Raw genomic sequence first — 19,699 nt, forward strand, 5'->3', positions numbered from 1 at the left:
AAGGGGGAAAAATAAAATAAATGAGCAGCAGAGACCCAAAGAACAATTTTCCAGAAAGTAAAGAAAAAAAGGCATTCATGAATATAATTTCTTCTACACACACACACACACACACACACACACACACACACACACACACTCTTTTTTGATTTGGTAACTTGTTATGTATTTTGAATCCTCCCCGATGTTCTGCTGAGCACAAGACAAATGTTTTTTGTTTTGCATTTCTTTTCTTTTTTTCTTGCGTTTTTCTCTTTTTTTTCTTACTGTTTTTTAAAATTAAATTTAAGTATATTCCTAGTAAGTCTTAAAAGGTAATTTTGCTTATTCGAGCTTCTGTACTAGAAAACCATAAGTTCATAATATTCAAAATTATAACCAAAGATTTTTTTTAATATTTAAACCCCAAATTTCCAAAACACAAACTCCAAGAAATCTTTTGGCTTAAAATAAATTCCAAGAATTTTTAAATAATACAAGATTTATTAAAAATGTGGCTCAAATCACCATATATATCTCTTTGCTTGAAATGTGTAAAAAAAAGAAACGAAGAAAGAAAGAAAACAACCTAAAACTACAGTATAGTTTTTTTCAATCACTCATTTAAATGGTCAAGACAGAGTTCTAAAGTCACAAATATTGAGTAAGGAATTCAATGTCTTTATGTTATCTAAAGCCAATAAATTTAATCATTTTCAAATAGCAATATGAAATTTGATTTTTAAAAATGCATGTTATAGATATTGTACACCTTGATGCTAAATTATTTTTTAAGATTTCAAAATAAATTTTGGTACTAGAAAATCTTGTATTGACACAAGACAGAACTCATTATCTTCACCAGGAAATACAGCAGTGAAATCAGGAACACAGCTATGGAGCTAAAACAATGCAGGGATTACTAATCTGGAAATTTTACAAAGCAATTTCCTAAAAGCATTTATATTTGTTTCCTACTCCACCTAACTACCCCTAGTACTCTGGCTTCAATTTGAACACAGATTCATGTGTCTACAATAAAATAAAAATAATTCAGAAATAAATAGCATTTTAGAGTTCACAGCTTTTTTATGAAATTCAAATTTCCTATGGGAATCACCCATCAAAAAATTAAACTATGTTTCTCTACATAAATTTAGAACCTGTAAACAACATAATACATTACAATATTTCCTACAACTTTCACCCCTAGCAATACCAAAAAATTAGCTTTTTCAGGCCCATTTACCCAATACCCAATCTAAATCACCAAATTTCTGAAGAAAGGGATTTCAGGGATCTACCTAGTCTTTCTAAAAATGGAGGATTTAGAATAAAGAAGTCATGTGACTTGTCTAACACCTCACAGCTAATATGCAGTGATGTCATATCTGTAACAGAGATCTTGACCTTAGTCCACTTTTCATTACTTCCTGCTGCTGACTCCCTCCCATCTCTTAGGTTCCACTGTTCTGATACTTTTATTTTAATTTTATTCAACAAATTATTTATAAAATGTATATTATGCAAACTGTGTAAAGATGTTTATATGAGGCATACAAAATTGCAGATAAGAAGGAAGAAAGAAAGTTTAAGTTTAGGCCATCTGCAGAACATCATCCATTTTGAGATGTGTGGAAAGCAGCGAATCTGGGCCAGGATAGAGAGTGAAGAAACAGGGAAGCCGAGGAAATTACAAGTCAAATCAGACTATGGAGAAGCTTTGTTTGTATCAACTTGGGAATCCCCTGCTTTAAGAAGAAATCTTTCTGGCTCAAGCCCAGCTGCTAGTACTCTCCCTCTCCCAAATGACTTATTTCACACATTTGACACCTATTTTGGATGTGTACAATTATATAGGATACAAATTCATTATGAGCAATAACTGGTTTGCTTTTGTCTTTGTATCTCTGGTGTTGCACAATGGACTTGAGGTACAGGAGGCACTTCACAAATGCTTCCTGATATTGGGGGACATCAAGACGATGCTAGTAACAGCTGTGGATCTGGAATATAGGTCAGGCCTGGAGATAAAACTTCTAAGTCAACTCACATAGAAAAGGACAAAAGACTAGAAGCCAAGGCTATGCCTTTGGCCACCACCCAATAAAAGATGGTGGCTGGATCTGCAGAAGAAGAGCAAGTAAAGGAGATGGGAAAGGGATAAGTAGAAAATTGGGGGAAGGAGAAGAATGAGACTTCATGAAGTAGAGAGTACAGAGACAAACTCAATTTCCTTTTTGGACAAGGTTAATGGAAGACAGAACTAAGAGTCATGGCTGGAACACAGATTCAGACCTGGAAGATTCCCTAAAGGTTGTCAGGGCGTGAGAAGAAAGCAAATTCAGTGGTGTCTCCCCTTCTCCTCCCCCCACCCCCCAAGCAATTAAGGTTAAGTGACTTGCCCAGAGTCACACAGCTAGGAAGGCTTAAGTATCTAAGATCAAATTTAAACTTGGGTCCTTCTGACTTCAGGGCCGGTACTCTATACACTGAGCTATCTAGCTGCTCCTAAATTGTTTTGATAAGGAAAAATATCCTAAAAATTAGAGCTATCCAAAAGTGAAATCGGAGAGCTGAGGAAGTGATGATTATGTTCCCTTCCCCCCAACCAGTGATCCCCAACGAAAAGAATCATGACCACCGTTAGGGCTGGGTTAGGTTTGGCAGCCTCTAAGATTCCTTTAACATCAGGTCATTGGCAGATGAATAGTGAAGTCCACATTTCTGCAAGGCATAACTTTCAGAAAAACATCAGCAGCTGTGGACTTCATGGCAGCTGGATAGGTTGAATGTGACAAGAAGCTGAGTAGTCATAAAGGGACAGTTCTGGTGGGACCCACCAGAGCCATGGATTGTTTTAACCAATGGTATGGATGAAGGTAAAGCCATCGTGCTTAGGGTATCTACAGAAGAGAGGGCTAGCAAAGGCTAGCCATGATTTTTTGATTTTTGATTTGATTGTGGAATGAGCCAGCCATGATTCCAAAAGGCCTCGACAGGCTGGACCACTGTGGGCTGAGCCAGAGACATGACAATGCAGTAAGGCCCGACACCTGGTCTCAGTCCAAATATGTGAGCTTTGGGTGGGACAGTCGGACACCCCTCTGTCTTAAAGTGACTCATGGCTGGAGTAAGCCGTCATTAGAAGGCACAGCCACCCAGAAAGCTCAAGGGATCTGGGGCAGCAAGAAAGACACTCTGGGGCCAGGAAAGTGCACACTCTTCTTAAAGGCTTGGATGATAAGTAGAACATTTAAAAGGGCCTCATGAAAATCAGCTGAAAGAACTTAAGAATATTTCAGCTAAAAAAATTTTTCCCCCTGGCCTTCCACAGCTATTTTATTTCAAGAAATAGAAAGGCTTTTACATATCTACCCAATCCCAGAAGAAATCTCCTGCTAGAATATACCCTACATTTATAGAAGGGTCACTCAACCATCCTTGAAGAAACACAAAAGGGGGTGGATGGTGGTCCCTTGTTACCTTTTAAGGTAGCACATTTCATTTTTGAGCACCATTAATCAATTGGAAGTTTTTCCTCACATTAAGCCTAAACTTTCCCTTTTCTGTTATTCATTGCTCCTGATTCTGTCCACTGGGGTTCAAAGAAAAGGGCTAATTCCTCTAAGATGTCCCAGATATATAACAGCCGTCTTCAAGTGTCTTAAATTTTATCCCATTAAAGAGGGTTAAACTTGTTCCCAGTTGTTGCCAAAGGGCAGAGCTAAGTCAAAGATCAAAACTGCAACAGTAAAGTCAGGCTTCAAAGTCAGGAAAGTTGTCTAACAATTAAGGATATGAAAAAAATAGAACGGGATGACACAAGAGGTGAAAAATTCCTCTCTCCAAAGGGAGCAATCAATGACTAGTGGGGGATTTTAGAAAAAGGCTTTTTTTTCATCTGGTATGAATTGGAGTAGATCAATAGGTAAACTATGTGATAAGGGACAAAGCCAGTTTACCATCATCTGTTTTTCTAAGGCCTGCCAGTTGAGAAAAGTTTTTACCCTTAAAGACCATGTTAGAGACCCTGAGTGGATAGTTGATGGGGTACCTAAGAGAGTGGAAATCTTAAGACACAATTTCAAAAGTTTTTTGAGCCACTGATATAATTTATAATGTTGATTTGCTATATTCCATTTACCTAAATCCATTCTCATGAATATGAAGTTTCCACAAATACTCAGAGCGAATTTAAGTATTCACAGACTAGGTGAGAAGTGACAATAAAGGATAAAAATTTGTATAAGGAGGGAGATGATTTTTTTGAAGGTCTGCTGAAAGGACTCAAATCCTTCTGGATCATAGCCAATTGAGGATACTTATCATTCTGGAGAAAAGGCTGATTTGTCTTTCTTTTGTCAACGCTGCTGACTCAGCTGCTCGCAATACTGTTCTACTTTTTCCATTTGGGTAAGACCTTTGCAGGTACTAAGGCATGTGTTGAGTCTTGGAAAAAGTTATTTTAAGTATGTGCCGGATATAAGGATAAGTTCCAGTCATACACAGCTATCGAAAGTCTGGACTGTCACACCTGATACATTTAGTGCTAAGAACTAAACAAACCACAGGGACTCCATTAGCCAACCTGACCAGCTTTGAAGTTTACCCAGCAGAGATGTGTACTCCTGGGTCTATATCACAAGAAAATCATAAAGTAGGGAAAAGGACCAACGTACAAAAATGTTTATAGCAGCTCTTTCTGCAGTAGCAAAGAAATGGAAAAGGAGTGGATGCCCATCAATTGGGAAATGGATAGATGAGTTGTGGTAAGTGAAGGTAATGGAATATTTTCTAAAAAAATGATGAACAAGCTGATTTTAGAAAGATTTACATGAACTAATGCTGAGTGAAACAAGCAGAACTAGAAAACATTGTACACAGCAACAGATTTGGTTCTTCTTAGCAGTTCAGTGATCCAAGGCAATCCTAATAAACATTGGATAGAAAACATCATCCACATCCAGAAGGAGAATTATGGAGACTGAATATAAGAGCCAAAAAAGGATTTTAAAAAATATGTAACTGGGGAAAACTTTAGAAAAAAAATAAAGAAAAAAAAAAGAATAAGCATACTGAGGTGCTCAGACCTTGGGAGATTACTAAATGGAAAGTCTAATGATCCTTTAATACTGTTTATCACAATTACAAAATTTTATCATAACAGAACAAAGACCTCATAGACAAATGCTAGAAAGGCATAAATAGCAATTACATGGTTTTCAGAATGTAATACAATAAAGCTATAGTAAGGAAAACAGGAACACAGACTTAAATGAAGATCAATGCAATTATAAATAGATCAAAACAAAAATGTTAAAAAAAATATTACTGATATGTGAGAATTTCTAAGATGTATTAAATTAGTGAGGTTTTTTTTTTTTTAAACAAAATTTAAATCACTGAATATCTGTACTGACAAAAAGGAGAATGAGAAGACCAATGAATGGAATATAGAACTCAAAATGAACTGGAGAAGGAAATGAAAAACTACGTAAGCATCTTTGTCAAGAAAACCCCAAAATGGGGCCATTGAGTCAGCCATTGTAGAAAAACGACTGAATGGTAACAACATAGTTCCATGAGAAGACTAATAAAGAAATTGAATATTCAAATGATTAATTTGGCCCAGATTAATACTGAATGTAAAGCCTAAAATATTTGATAAAACTGAGCAAGTCATATGTGAACATCTTAAGAACAAGATTCCTCATTAAATGAATCTACAATTCTATTGAACATTCACAAAACAACTCCTTAAACTGCAGAAAAGAGCAACTTTAGTTAATTCTATCTACAAGCGAAATATGTCCGTGATACTCCAATGAAGGAGAAAGAAAATGAGAGATTAATATTACATGTATGTAGATCTATAAATATGTATTATATATACACATATATGTAAGTATATGTGTATATATAATTTAAATAAAACAAAGCTATTGTTATATTTTTATATTTTACTTATTCAATTTTCTTAGGGATGCAAAAATATTTGAATATTAATATAACTATAATCAAATGATTAAATAACAACCAGTTTATATCCAAAGAATAAAACATTTGATTAAAAGAGTTCTCTCTTATTTACATTATAAATGTTAAAAAGAACAAAAGGAATATCACATATTTTTCACTAGGATTAAAGATGGGCATTGTTTGCATTATTGTTTAGCACTGTCATAGGACCATAAGGGGAGCAGTTAAATGGTGCAGTACATAGCATGCTAGAACTGGAGTCAGGAAACTATCTTTTGAATTCAAATCAGGCTTCATTTTGTGTGACTCTGAGCAAGTCATTTCATCCTGTTTGCCTCAGTTTCCCCATCTGAAAAATGAGATGGAGAAGCAAATGGCAAATCACATTTCTGCCAAGAAAAAAATGGGGTCATGAAGAGCTAAAGAACAAAAGAATCAATGATGCTAATTATAACATAAGAAAATTAGTCCCAGACTAAATTAATTCTATTAATTTAAGAAAGTAAAATTAATTCTATTTGTAGTTAATACGATGGTTTGCTTTAGTATACCTTTTTTATTTCATGGAATCCTCTGACAATCTTGCAAAGTTTATGCCCCACCCTCTTCCAAAAAATATTCTTTTAAAATAAGTAAAATGGACAACAGAAGAAACCAACTACTGAAGTGAAATTACAAAATTATTTTTATAACAAGTTAACAACACCAACACCAAGTTAAGGTTCCCTTATCCTAAGGAATCGATGAAAAAAAAAAAAAAAACAAAAAGCTGAGAAAGCTGGATTTAAAAAGACAGGAAAAAAAAAAAAAAAAAACCAAGCAAAATTATTAAATCTTCCTGTAGATTTCTGTAGAATGAAATCCCATTGAAGGTAGCAACAAAATGCATTGAACATTTTGAAATTAGCCTTCTAAAAAACACAGGTTTTTATATGAATACTAATGAAATAACAATTTTTACAGAAATTAAAGACCTAAAAATAGAGATTCAATTGCTAGGTTGGGCCAAAACAACAAAAATTAAGATATTTATCTAAATGACTATTACTAAAGGAAAAATTAACAACAGAATGCATTTGAGAGAAATAAAACACCAAAAATATCAAGAGATAATGTAAAAAAAAAATGGGAAGGAAGAATACTTGATACTAAGAGATACCAAATAATACTACAAAGCAGGAATAAACTGTAGAATCCTACATATGGGTTTGACATAAATAAGCTATCAGATCTCAGTCAGTTATTTTATTAAGTATTTTTCTACTACTAGAGAGTTTAATAGAAAAAAGAGCAAGAGGAAGAGATACATATGATCTATTTCTTAAAAGATGTCAATAAAATTTATCTTTTTAAAGTTAATAAGTAAGCCTTAAGAAAAATGTCTGAAACAGTCAAGCATTCCAGTAGTATATATCACTAGAAAAGGAACTTTTAAAATGATAAAAACTGTAAAGAACAATGAAGAGTAAAAGGAGTGGGAACTTAGCATCTTGAGCCTTATACCACAATAAATCAAATTTCAAATCAATAAATGATAAAAGATCACTGACAAAATCTGGGGAAAAGAAGAAGTTTTACTTTTTTGCTACGACAAATGTGGACAGAGGAAGAATCTCAGATATGGGATCAAAGAGATCATAACAAATAAAACAGAAAAGCTCAATTATATAAAATATAAAAGTTTGCCAAAACAAAGCCATTACAATTTGAATTGTAATGATGTAGATGGTAGGGAAAAAAAATCTTTGAATTAAATACCTCTGGAAAAACATCTCCAAACACAATCTCCAAAATCTAAAAGAGTCCTAAGACAAATTTGTGAAATTAAGAATTTACATTCTCCAAAAGAAAAATGGTCAAAGGATAAGAATTCATAAGAAACAAAAAAAAATCCCAGTTTAATCAATAAATTGGGAAAAAATTCAGGATCACTAATACGCAAAAAGAATAGAAATTAAAACAATCAAGGTATCACTTAACACTCAGGAAATGAACATATCATTTAAGAAAAAAATTATAAAACAAAGTAACTGGGTCAATTCAAAATATTACTCTTTTACTGTTAGTAAATACTTACGAGCATTCCTCAAAGACTTTCACCCTTTCACAGCCTTCAGGAGGTTCCCGTTTAAACATATAGCTGTTATTAGGTTTTGGTGAGGTGGCATATTTGGGCAGAGGAGAATTGTTCCCATTTTCTGAAAAGAACAAAATAGTGGAAAACTTACCAAAACATAAAGAAACACACAAAATATAAAACACTTAAACAAAAATATAAAACACAGCATGCTAATTTAATAAAACTATGGGAAATTCCTTTACCAAGTCAGTTTTCTACGGCAAAATTTAAGTCTTTTCCCAATTTCCTATCCTTAATTCCTCAAGGATCTGTGCTCAACATTGTAAAATCTTTTTAAAGAGAAGTATGATGTAATCAAAAGAACATTAAATTTAGAGTCAGAAAATTAGTATTTTAATTCTGGCTTTGCAACTTACTACTTCTATGACCTTGGATAAAACACTTTTCAGCTTCTACTGTTTACTTCTCAGCTTCAGTTTTAGAGTTCCTAGAATTTAGAGTTGAAAGAGATGGAGGGACCCATTGAGTTTCATTATATAGATAAGCTGTACCTAGTCAGACAGACTGGCTTGCCCAAGGTCACACAGGTAGTAGAGTCAAGATCTGAACTCATCTGTAAAATAAGAGGGGAGGGCCATATGATTTGTATGTTCCTATATATAAAAACCAATGCAACCTCAGAGGCTCTCAAGCTCCTGGGAAACATTAGAGTGCATGTCTGCATTATGGTAAAGTTAAGGAGAGTTAGGGATCAAATGGTAGTAAATCCAGTAGAGTATTTAAGAAGTTCTCATTCAGTTTTCTTAGATTTGGGGATTGTTCTCTTTGACTTCACATGTTACGCTCACTTCCTGAGTTCACATATAGTCCCCTATTACCAGCTGTACACTACTATTAAATCTTTACCTCCTACACTTATTTTATGGGTAAAGTCTTTGCAAAAAAAAAAAAAAAAAAATCAAAGTCCTATCTTATAGGAAACCCAATGTTTCTACTTTGATACCCCTCTTCAGTACCCCAAACTTTTCAAAACTAAACTTATCATCTTCTACTATGACCATGAATCAATACTCTTTGTTATTGTTTAGTCATTTCAGTCATGTCCAACTCTTCATGACCCTATTTGGGGCTTTCTTGGCAAAGAATACTCGAGCGATTTGTCATTTCCTTCTCCAGCTTATTTTATAGACGAGGAAATTAAGGCAAAAAAGTGACTTGCCCAGACTCACACAGTTAATAAGTGTCTGAGGACAGATTTTAAATCAGATCTTCCTGAGTATAGGCCCGGTACTCTATCTCTTAGCTACCTACTGCACCATAACAATCATGCTTACTATTTTTTAATAAATTTTTAACTTTTAAAACTTACTTTATTCTTCTGACCACCTACCCTATAACCAAAACAAAACAAAACAAAACAAAAAAACAAAAAAAAAAACCTGTCCAATAGCCCGCTAAGAGATTTCTTCCTTTTTAATCCTCTTAGCTGGCCTCCTTGTTGCTCTCCCTCCACCCCTACACAAGCACCTGCCCAATTCAATTATATAGAGTGATTCCTGCCCAGTCCTTACTATTAACTCCTCAGCTTAACTTCCAAAGCCCTCCACCAAAATGTCCACCTTGCCTGCCCCCCAACTTCATTTCTTAACTCACCCATTTTGTAGCCGCTGCTCCAGACAATCTCTATGTCAATAATTTGCTTATTCTTATCCCTGAATTCCCTCTAACTCAAAGGTACCCTAAGCTGGAGAGGGATCACAAGCTGCACTGGTAGGAGGCACACCAATTAAATCAGGGATCCTTAAAGGACTGAAACAATGAGGTTAGATGTTAAATATTCTAAAATAAGTTCTCATTTGTATGTTTCCTGTTCTCATCTAGAATGTAAACTCTTTGAGGGGAAAAAAGGGTGTTTCATTCTTTTGTACATATCACTAGATCCCCATGTGTCCAGTATCTTTCAACAGGCACTTCAAAAACATCAGCGTCATCATCTGAGTGCTTGAAGGGACTTTAGAAATCCCCGTGGCTGACCCCTCTCATTTTATAGATGAGGACGCCGCAGCTTATGGAGGGTGAGTGCCTGGCTCCAAATCCAGCCTTCTCCCCACATCAGCCCCCTGTCTTCTGAGAGAGAGAAAGAAGGGACTGGACTTGAAGCTCCGGAGGAGCTCCCAGGGAGGAAGGAAAGACGCAGGAGAGGGAATATGACTTGCTTGTTCATGTCTCAATGTGGACTTGGGCACATAATGTGAAATCTTATATATCCTCACTGCAGGCAAAGGTTAATACTGATAAGGGATATTTTAGAAGAGCTAAGTAAGGCTGCTTTCAAGCATTCACAAAGCATGAAAGTAAGCCAACAACTTCTTGTTGAGTGCAAATCCTTCATAATTCATATCTACTACTTCTAAAAAGTGGTAAACATTTTTTTCTTTTAAGTAATTTAAAACTGTCAACTATAAATAGAGATAGGGGCCACTGATTCTTATATATGAAGGTCCCTGAGAGTCACCTAGTGATTTAACTTTTATGTTGTAATATATTTTGATTTATTTTGTCAATTATTTTCCAATCATTTTCATGTAGTTTGGACCACTCTTGGAAATACTATGGACTATGTACTTGATACCTCTCATTTAAAACAATCTCTTCTCCCTATCCTGACTCCATGACTCTCATTTTTACAGAGATAGCTCTAATAATCCTCTTGGAAACCATGAGTTCTGGATCTGATCACCAGATTCGTCACTCTAAAGACCTCCTGACTAAGACGCTTTATTGAGTATGATGTACAGGAGACAAATAACTGACTTGTATGCACCAAAGCATTCAGAATCAAGAGGTCTGGCTCCTGACATTTTACCTTTCAGTGCATGGTTTACATCATCAATACCTAACTTTGAGCCAAGTACACTGACCTGGATTATCAGTGACTGTTAGTGTAACCTTAGGAGGCAAGTCATTTAACTTCTTTACTCTAGCTCCTCATCTATAAAATGGGCTCAATACCACCTTCTCAGACCTCACAGCACTGTTAAAATAATCAAGTGGCTATGCAAACATACTGTAAACGGTAAAGAGCTATGCAAATATAAATTATCATTATACAAAAATATAAGGAAAACCCAGAAATAAAAGTATAACCAAATTCTTTTCAATTCTCTATATAAATATGAATAATGAATCTTAATTCAAACATTTCAATGCTCTTTAATACATGCTAGAAAATGAGTAGAGTACAAACTCTTACTAATATGATTAGCAATTAGGGTTTTAGATTGTAAGAGTTGGATTAACTAATAGTAGCATTATTTCCTTAGGGCTATACCTTTATCTCTGGGATCAACAAGAAGGTCATCAGCAGAACAAGGGCTCTCTTCACTACCTTCATTTGAGATGGTAAGGAATGAAGTGGGGGACACAGATTGGGAGCGGCTGCTATTGTTACTTCCCCTGTCTGCTCCACCAGGTGTTTGGGTATCAATACTGCGCGTACTACTACTGCGCTGTACCAGGGGAGGAGGTGCCCGATGACCATCTGGAATATCTTGTGGCTGTTGTAAATAAAAAACAAATTCTCCACTTAATTGTTGATTTGTAACTGTGCCCATTGTTAACCTTCTTAAAGCACATACCAAAGGTTTTTAAGATATTCCCTTTGCCCACCACCTAGGTTATGAACCTTACATCTATTACCTCCCTTCATATTCAATAGACCTAATTGAAGGGGAAAAGTCATGAACCAAAATCTTCTTCTTTATCTTACTATTTTATCTTACTTACCATAAAGAAGAGAATTAAGAACATGACACTGGTTCAGAATTAGGGGACAAAGGGTCCAGTGGTGTTTTACCTGCTGATCTTTCTTTCCCCAATCTACTCTATTCTTTTTAGGTCTTGTCAGAAAAAATAGGAGGAGTGGCCAGACCGCAGCCTCTGCAGAGAAGGTAAAGTACCACTCCACAAAAATTAGGAGCACTGAAGTCATCTGTGGCCAATACTGAAAAGATGCTTCGCAGTAATCAATGTTTACCCTCCCTCTCCCTAAGTGAGCCCAGAAGGAAGACTCAGAGAAATAAACCAGATGTGACTGTATAAGCAATGCTGCTTGAAGAAGGTGGGATCTTACCTGCCTGGAACAGAATTTGTTATTTCTTATTTGCAAAATCAGGAGCTGAGATTTCTTGTAAGACCAAGTCAGTGGTACCCCTCTCCCTAGGCCCCTCCCAGTAAAGTTGCAATACTGAGTACTCTATTTTGACAGCTCAGGAATTCCCCAGAATAATAATTGTGCTGGGCTATAAATACATGACCCTTGATTCTTCCCTCCTCGTTTTCACCAAACTAAGGACATTTTAGATGAATATGATCTGAGATAATGAGATGAAAAGAGAAACATTTAGATTGAATTGTATGTCTTCTCAGTTAAGGAAACTAATGGAGATCAACACTCATAAAATTGCCATGAATAGCTAAAGGGCTGGTTAAAGGCCACCACAGTCAGTATTACAGGCATGGCTATAACACAGGTGTGCTGGCTGTGTTTATGGTTAGCTTTCTGTCCACTGTGTCTTATTGCATCTCAAATGGTAGGATGGCTCAACTGCAAAAAATTGGCCTCTTTTCCAATCAGATTACTTTGAAACAAGAACTACCATAACCTAAATCCTTAACTAATAAGCAACTAGTAATGAATATGAAGATTCTTAACATGGAAACGTTTCAACTATCAAATACTTAATAGGTCAAAAAGTTGAATATTTCCCAGAGGAACATAGTCACTATATATGAACATCAATTTAAATAATTTCTACACAAAAAACCTGGACCTCTTTCCTCCGAAAAAGGTAACTCAGTAAACCATAAGGAAATTAAAAAAAAACTTATGTTAGCCTTAAAAGAGACCTAAAATCTCTTGCTACAGAAAGACAAAGGCAAATCTTATTTTAAAACTGCATTTTCTCTTAACACAAAAAGGAATAAATGAGTTTACTTTCCCTTTCTAATTTCAATTATGGATAATAAAGCAATTGGGAAAAAATATGAGCCATGAGGAATTCAATTCAAACATTTATTACATACCCACTTTGTAAATAAGACAATATACTAAGCACTGGGGAATAAATTAATAAATTAAATAAACTGCAAAAATAAGATGTACTAAGATTTTAAAGAGAATACTTACTATAAGCTGCTCTTCTTTTTCACCAGTTTCTTTAATTATTATTTCGATCTCCTGATTCAATCCTTCCACACTATTCCTGAAGCGTGACCCTGTAGATTTGGTGATGGGAATCACTGGAATAAGTATACTCTTTGGAATAGGAGCCTAAAGAAAACACAAAAGAGTAAAACCAAAAAAGGTTTAATGTGACATTTTAATTCTCTATTCAGCTCAATTGATATCTATTAAGCACCTACTTAAAGCAGAGTGCTGGAGATAAAAGGACAAAATGAACATATGATACAGGCTTAATAATTACAAATTTAACCAAAAAAAGGGAAAACGTTTATAGCTAGAAAACTGTAATCTGCTTTCTTAATCTTAAAAAAAATAATAAAATTTTTAAAATTAAAATTCAGATTTTTATCCCCTAGATGTGAGACAGATTCTTCAAAAGTTTATCAAAAATTTTAAAAGTATTTGGGTTTGGAAGAAAACTCTTAAAATTTTAATTTTAGAAATCTTTACTTGAGTTCAACTGTTTGCATAAATTCTCTTTGTAGTACAATTTTAAAACACTTGAGCATCAAATTCTCTGTAGCAGTGAAAAACAAATGAAAATACTTCCAATATGTACTGTAATAAAACTAATAATGAACCCCTGTACAGAATGTACAGAACTGCTGCAGCTGGGTGGTGCAGCGAATAGAGCGCCCAGCCTGGAGTCAGGAAGACTCACGTCAAATCTCACCTTGGATGTCTATGAGGTAGGTATAGATGTGCGACTCCATGCAGCTCACTGCATGTTAACTCCAAAAAATTTAATTGATAAAACCATTTCTAGTCATACAGAAAAATGCTCTAAATCACTACTGATCATAGAAATGCAAATTAAGACAACTCTGAGATACCAGTACACATCTCTCAGGGTGGCAGACAGAAAATGATAATGATGAATGTTGGAGTGAATGTGGGAAAACTGGGACACTGATACATTGTTGGTGGAACTGTGAACAGATCCAACTGGAATTTGGAACTATGACCAAAGGACTATCACACTGTGCAAACCCTTTGATACAACAGTCTTTCTCCTAGGCCTGTATCCCAAAAAGATCATAAAAAAGGGAAAAGGACCCACATGTGCAAAAAATGTTTGTGGCAGCCCTTTTTGTACTCACAAGAAACTGGGAACTGAGTAGATACCCATCACTTGGAGAATGGCTGAATAAGTTATGGCATATGAATGGTATAAGAGACGATCAGCAGGACCATTTTTTTTATTATAGCTTTTTATTTACAAAGTTTTTTTTTATTTATCCATATGCATGGATAATTTTTTAGCATTGACAATTGCAAAACCTTTTGTTCCAATTTTTCTCCTCCTTCCCCCCGCCCCACTCCCCCAGATGGCAGGTAGACCAATGTTAAATATGTTCAAGTATATTTGTATACAATATATATATATATACATACATATCCATACAGTTATTTTGCTGCACAAAAAGAATCAGACTTTGAAATAATGTACAATTAACCTGTGAAGGAAATCAAAAAGGCAGGCATACAAAAACAGAAGGATTGGAAATGCTATGTTATGGTTCACACTAATTTCCCAGAGGTCTTTTGCTGGGTGTAGCTGGTTCTATTCATTATTGAACAAATGGAACTTATTTGGTTCATCTCATTGTTGAACAGAGCCACGTCCATCAGAATTGATCATCATATAGTATTGTTGTTGAAGTATATAATGATCTTCTGGTCCTGCTCATTTCACTCAGCATCAGTTCATCCAGCAGATGATTTCAGAAAGGTCTGGAGAGACTTATATGAACTGATACTGAGTGAAATGAGTAGAAGAAGAATTTTTACCTTTTTATTGTTATTTGCTTTTTTTTCTTACTTGCAATTTTTACCTTTTTATTATTTGCTTTTTTTCTTACTTGTGATTTTCACCTTTTTATTGTTATTTGCTTTTTTTCTTTCTTTCTTTCTTGTGATTTTTCCACATTTGATCTGATGTTTTTTCTTTGCAGAGCACGACAAATATGGAAATATATTTAGAAGAATTACACATATTTAAACCATACTGACTTAATTATTGTCTTACGGCAGTGGGGAAGTGGTAGAGAAAGAGAATTTGGAACACAAGATTTTGCAAAGATTAACTGTTAAAAACTATCTTTGCATGTATTTGGAAACATAAAATACTACTGAAAAAATATAAAAAATTAATTGATTATGTAATACAGTACATTATCAACTTTCCTGATAAGATGGCCAACACTAATATTAGGAGATTATAGACTTCAGATATAGAAGGTACATGAGTCATTTTGCATGTCCCTTGGTCTACCTTAAGGGCCTTATTCATAAGGAACTGCTTCACAAAGTTTTCCCCACTTCCTAAAGGGAGTGCCTGACATGTAGTAGGTATTTAATAATGGCTGCTTATTGTTTTATATCATTGAATAGCACATACATCATCTTGCTCTGTGTCACAGAGCTAGCTATAGAATATTCTTTTTAAGAGTCTGGTAGTTTCTATTTATAGGATGGGAAAAGCTCAGCAAAACTGATTAGCACTGAAATGAAACTAGTTAATGCCCTATGATAATTCTGATATAGCTCTTAACTTATAGATTATCTGTGTGTATATGAATATGAATATAAAGAAGTTAGTTAGTCTAAAGGACCGAGTAGTTAAAGGATTGGGTAATATCCAATTTTTACATTTATCAAGTGACAGTTATCCTTAGCTAAAAGGAGAGAAACAGCTCCCCCAGTTTTATAAAATCTTCTCTTTCCCCAGAAAACAAAGCAGAACTTGGTAGATGAAAAAGACAAAGTGAGAGCATCACCTTCTGGGTCCTTAAATCTTACCTCAATTTTATTAAAGAGAAGGAACAAGGAGGGGATAGGAGAAGTGACACACAACCACAATCATACAGCTATGAAATCTATGCCATCCTCTTCAATCAACTATAAACTATAACCACTAAATCGTTCAGGATAAAATGAAAAAATGCTCGAAAGAACACAGATGACTACTGACTTAACAACTGATGGATGATTCATTTTTGTAAAAATGATGGTCATGATTAATTAAGGTAGGTTAGTTTCCAAATTGGTATGAAGTCTCATTTTGAGAACTGAAGTAAGGCACTATTAGCCATAAAATCAACAGCAATAAATTGTACTTTAGGGAGAACAGAAAAAGTAATGGTAATAATTGGAAACCTTTTTATTGAATCCTAATTTACACGTTTTCTACACATAACGATTTGCATATAATCTTGTAATAATTCTAACAAAAGTACCCAAAGTTTTACAACAAGATACTTCCTTGAATAGCTATGGTTAGGTAAACAATTCTCAGCAATCTACCTAATTAGAATCTGCTTAAATAGTAAATTCACCCAAGTGTTAAGCATTATCACAAATTATTATTCCAGCTCTAAATGTGTTTACTAAGTGACTCTAGTCATGTAACACTTGTGCTTCTTGGTACAGGGATGCCTTCAATAAGTCTTACACCAAACTTCATTTGGTCATTGTTTGGTGTCTGGTCGACTCATTGAAAGTACATAGCAGTCACTTCTGCTTTGGCCAGACCTGAAGGTCTTCTCCTCCCAGTTTGTTTATTTGGACTAGATGAAAGAGATTCCTTCCCTCAATAGCTACCCAGCCTTGATTACTGAATGGGTGCATCCTCAGTCAGTGTTGAAGACCTTACCTTAAAAAGGCTAAGGGCTCCATTGCACCTAGAGCCCTCTCCAGTGGTCTCCATCTACATTTTGCCACTGGTCCCAGATGGCTCTGGAGGGCAAAGTGAGCACAGTCTTCCCTCATTTAAATCCATTTCATTTGTATGTCCTGGCATCACCTCCCTGAAGTCATGAACAAAACCACAAACAAAAAGAAGACTCCCTGCTACTTTGCTAATAACAGTGACCTTTGAACTAAATAAATTCTCTAGAATCCCTAACGTATTTGTTTTATAGTTTTTATCCAATGCCAAATATTTACCAACTGGTTTTCTCTACTTTAAAAAACAAAACAAAACAAAAACATGTCTAGTTGACATTTCAAACAGCTCTACTAGATATCAGTGGAAAAAAAGAAATTTAGTTAACACTATTAAGCATCTATCAAACATACACCAGAATGTGAAGGAGAATTAAGACATACAGCTTCTGCTTTCAACAAGGTTACAATTAAGGAAAGAAAATAAAATGTACACAAATAAAAAGAATGATTTTGCTGAAGAGAAAAAACATTACCCTTTTAAATTTTATTGAAACACAAGCAAAGAGATACTAATAAAGGTCTCCGAGTCTCTTGTCTGAAAATGAGGGGGCTCCAAAGTATGCAACAGGCATAGCCTGTGCTCCAAATGTCACTGCCTGAAATTTATAGTAAAAATTAAAACAAAGTAACAACCAATACCTTACATAGATTAATAAAAGAGCTTTAAATAGCTATAATTTCTGGCTATATAGCCAGCTCTGAGGCAATATCTTAGTTATGGCAAAACACCTTTATGATTTATTATAGATAACTACTAAGAGCAAAGCTGAGAGTCACTATCATTGATACAAATTTGAAAAAAGAATTAACATTTGTCCTGACTGAATACATTCCAAGGTTCTAAAAAAAAGTTCAGATAAAATACCAGAGTTATAATTAACTTAACCAAACTCATCAGTAACTGGCACTTGGCTTAGAACTGTCCATTTCTGCACAAAATTAATTGAAATATGATTTCCTGGACTTTGTTGATATTGAACATATTAAACTAAATAGCTAATAGTTAACACTATCATCATTTAATAATAAAAAATTCATATTACACATAGATGCACTTCCATTTGTGGAACTCTCTATTGAAACAACCATAATGACTCTTGGAGCAGATGGCATTTAAAATTACTTCCTTATAGCTAATTATTGTCATTAATACAAAAATTGTATACCAAAATGTGGTAGGTGTGTCTGGTTATTTTATAAAACTCAAGTTAGGTGGTACAGTGTAGAGCACCAGTCCTGTAGTCAAGAGAACCTGAGTTCAAATTATGTCAATTAACACTGTCTAGCCATGTGACCCTGGGCAAGTCAATTAATCCCAATTGCCTCAGGGAGGGAAAAATGTTAGAATGCCTGAAGTTAATGCCTCAAACACCCATTTTATTTGCAAAGTACCTTAAAAACATATGGTAAAATATATTCTTAGTTTTATAGCTAGAAAGTTATGGTACTGTTTATTTTTACTACAAGTAAATTGCTCATAAACTTTTTTTGGGGGTCTATTTTTATTATCCTAAAAAGTAGGCCACAAAACGAATTTTAGGCAATTAAAGATTCTGGTTAGGACTACAAAATATTGGGGTTAATGGATCAACATATTCTAATAATGAAATTAATCAACTAGTACACATTATTCAGAAATTGAAGTGAATCCTATAAGCAACAACTATTCAACTGTGTTATTTGGGAAATAAGACTGTGTTCTGATATGATTCAGGAGAAGTAAAAGAAATGCTTAACTTCAGCAGAAATCTAGGCAGCTAGAATGGAGTGTCTCAAAGTAAAAAAGGAAAAATCCAAGAAACAATTCTGATGAGAGAGAAGTAAAGTGATGATAGTTGTCAAAAGGATTGGAAACTTGCCGTTTGTAAAGGTTAAGTATAGCAAAGCCTTTAAAGGGAACTTCACCTCTCCCAAGGATTTGAGAAGCAATGTACTGAGTCCTGGTACATAGACTTCAATTTTATAGTCTCATAAATGGATCCTGTCCCTTCTAGCTTTAGCTTGTTGGTCCTATAACTTTACATCTAGTGCCTCTTCCCTAAATGTAATCCACCTTTCCCATACTTCTTATCAATGAACATTGGTACTATTTGTACCCACTCCCAGCACCATTACCCTTGGTCTTGGCTGGCTCTAACAAAAGCTTAAAACTTCAAGAAAAACAAAAAGCTTGTCAACACAAAAGCTACTTGCCTTTTCTCTTTTAGGCATTAAACTAATTAGAATGGGTTCAGTTATTGTCCACTAGCATCTGAGTGAATAATTTTGTTCTCCCAGCCCCTATATAGACTCCAGCTACAGTAATAGGAACCAAAACTCCATACTTTTCAGTTAGCTCCACCTTCAGAATAGTGCTCCTCTTTCTTATACTAAGACAACTTTACCATAGGTTTCTTAATTATGCCTTCTTTCTTTCAAAAGGCAGTGCTAATGGACACAAAGAACAAGTAATATTTTCATTGTCTATCCTGATTTTGTTACAAGCAACTTTCAGTCTTAAAGTGAGAAATGCCAGATATCATCGGGATGATTTTTCTGAATTATGAATGCCTTTTCTGGACCTGCTGATGAAGAAAATTGTTTTTTTCCTCAAAATAAACTTAAGAGGTGTGCAACTTTTAAAAATACAAAAGAATTATCAGATTTCCTGAGGAATAAGAATTCAAGGAACCACCTGAGATGCT

At 34.8% G+C, this 19,699-nt stretch overlaps 1 protein-coding gene across 1 annotated transcript in view; it reads right to left on the minus strand.

Annotated features, from left to right (window-relative positions):
- The window catches only part of FAM117B (family with sequence similarity 117 member B), a 103,578-nt gene that overhangs the window by 8,735 nt on the left and 75,144 nt on the right, over nucleotides 1-19,699 (minus strand). Inside the window, exons 5-7 of the mRNA XM_051983766.1 lie at nucleotides 13,230-13,373; nucleotides 11,373-11,598; nucleotides 8,039-8,159 (exon numbers count right to left, since the gene is read on the minus strand). Coding sequence (XP_051839726.1) covers nucleotides 8,039-8,159; nucleotides 11,373-11,598; nucleotides 13,230-13,373 — 491 coding nt within the window. The remainder of the gene's footprint in view (nucleotides 1-8,038; nucleotides 8,160-11,372; nucleotides 11,599-13,229; nucleotides 13,374-19,699) is intronic.

This window comes from Antechinus flavipes, chromosome 3 (assembly GCF_016432865.1).
Source record: "Antechinus flavipes isolate AdamAnt ecotype Samford, QLD, Australia chromosome 3, AdamAnt_v2, whole genome shotgun sequence".
Classification (NCBI taxonomy): domain Eukaryota; kingdom Metazoa; phylum Chordata; class Mammalia; order Dasyuromorphia; family Dasyuridae; genus Antechinus; species Antechinus flavipes.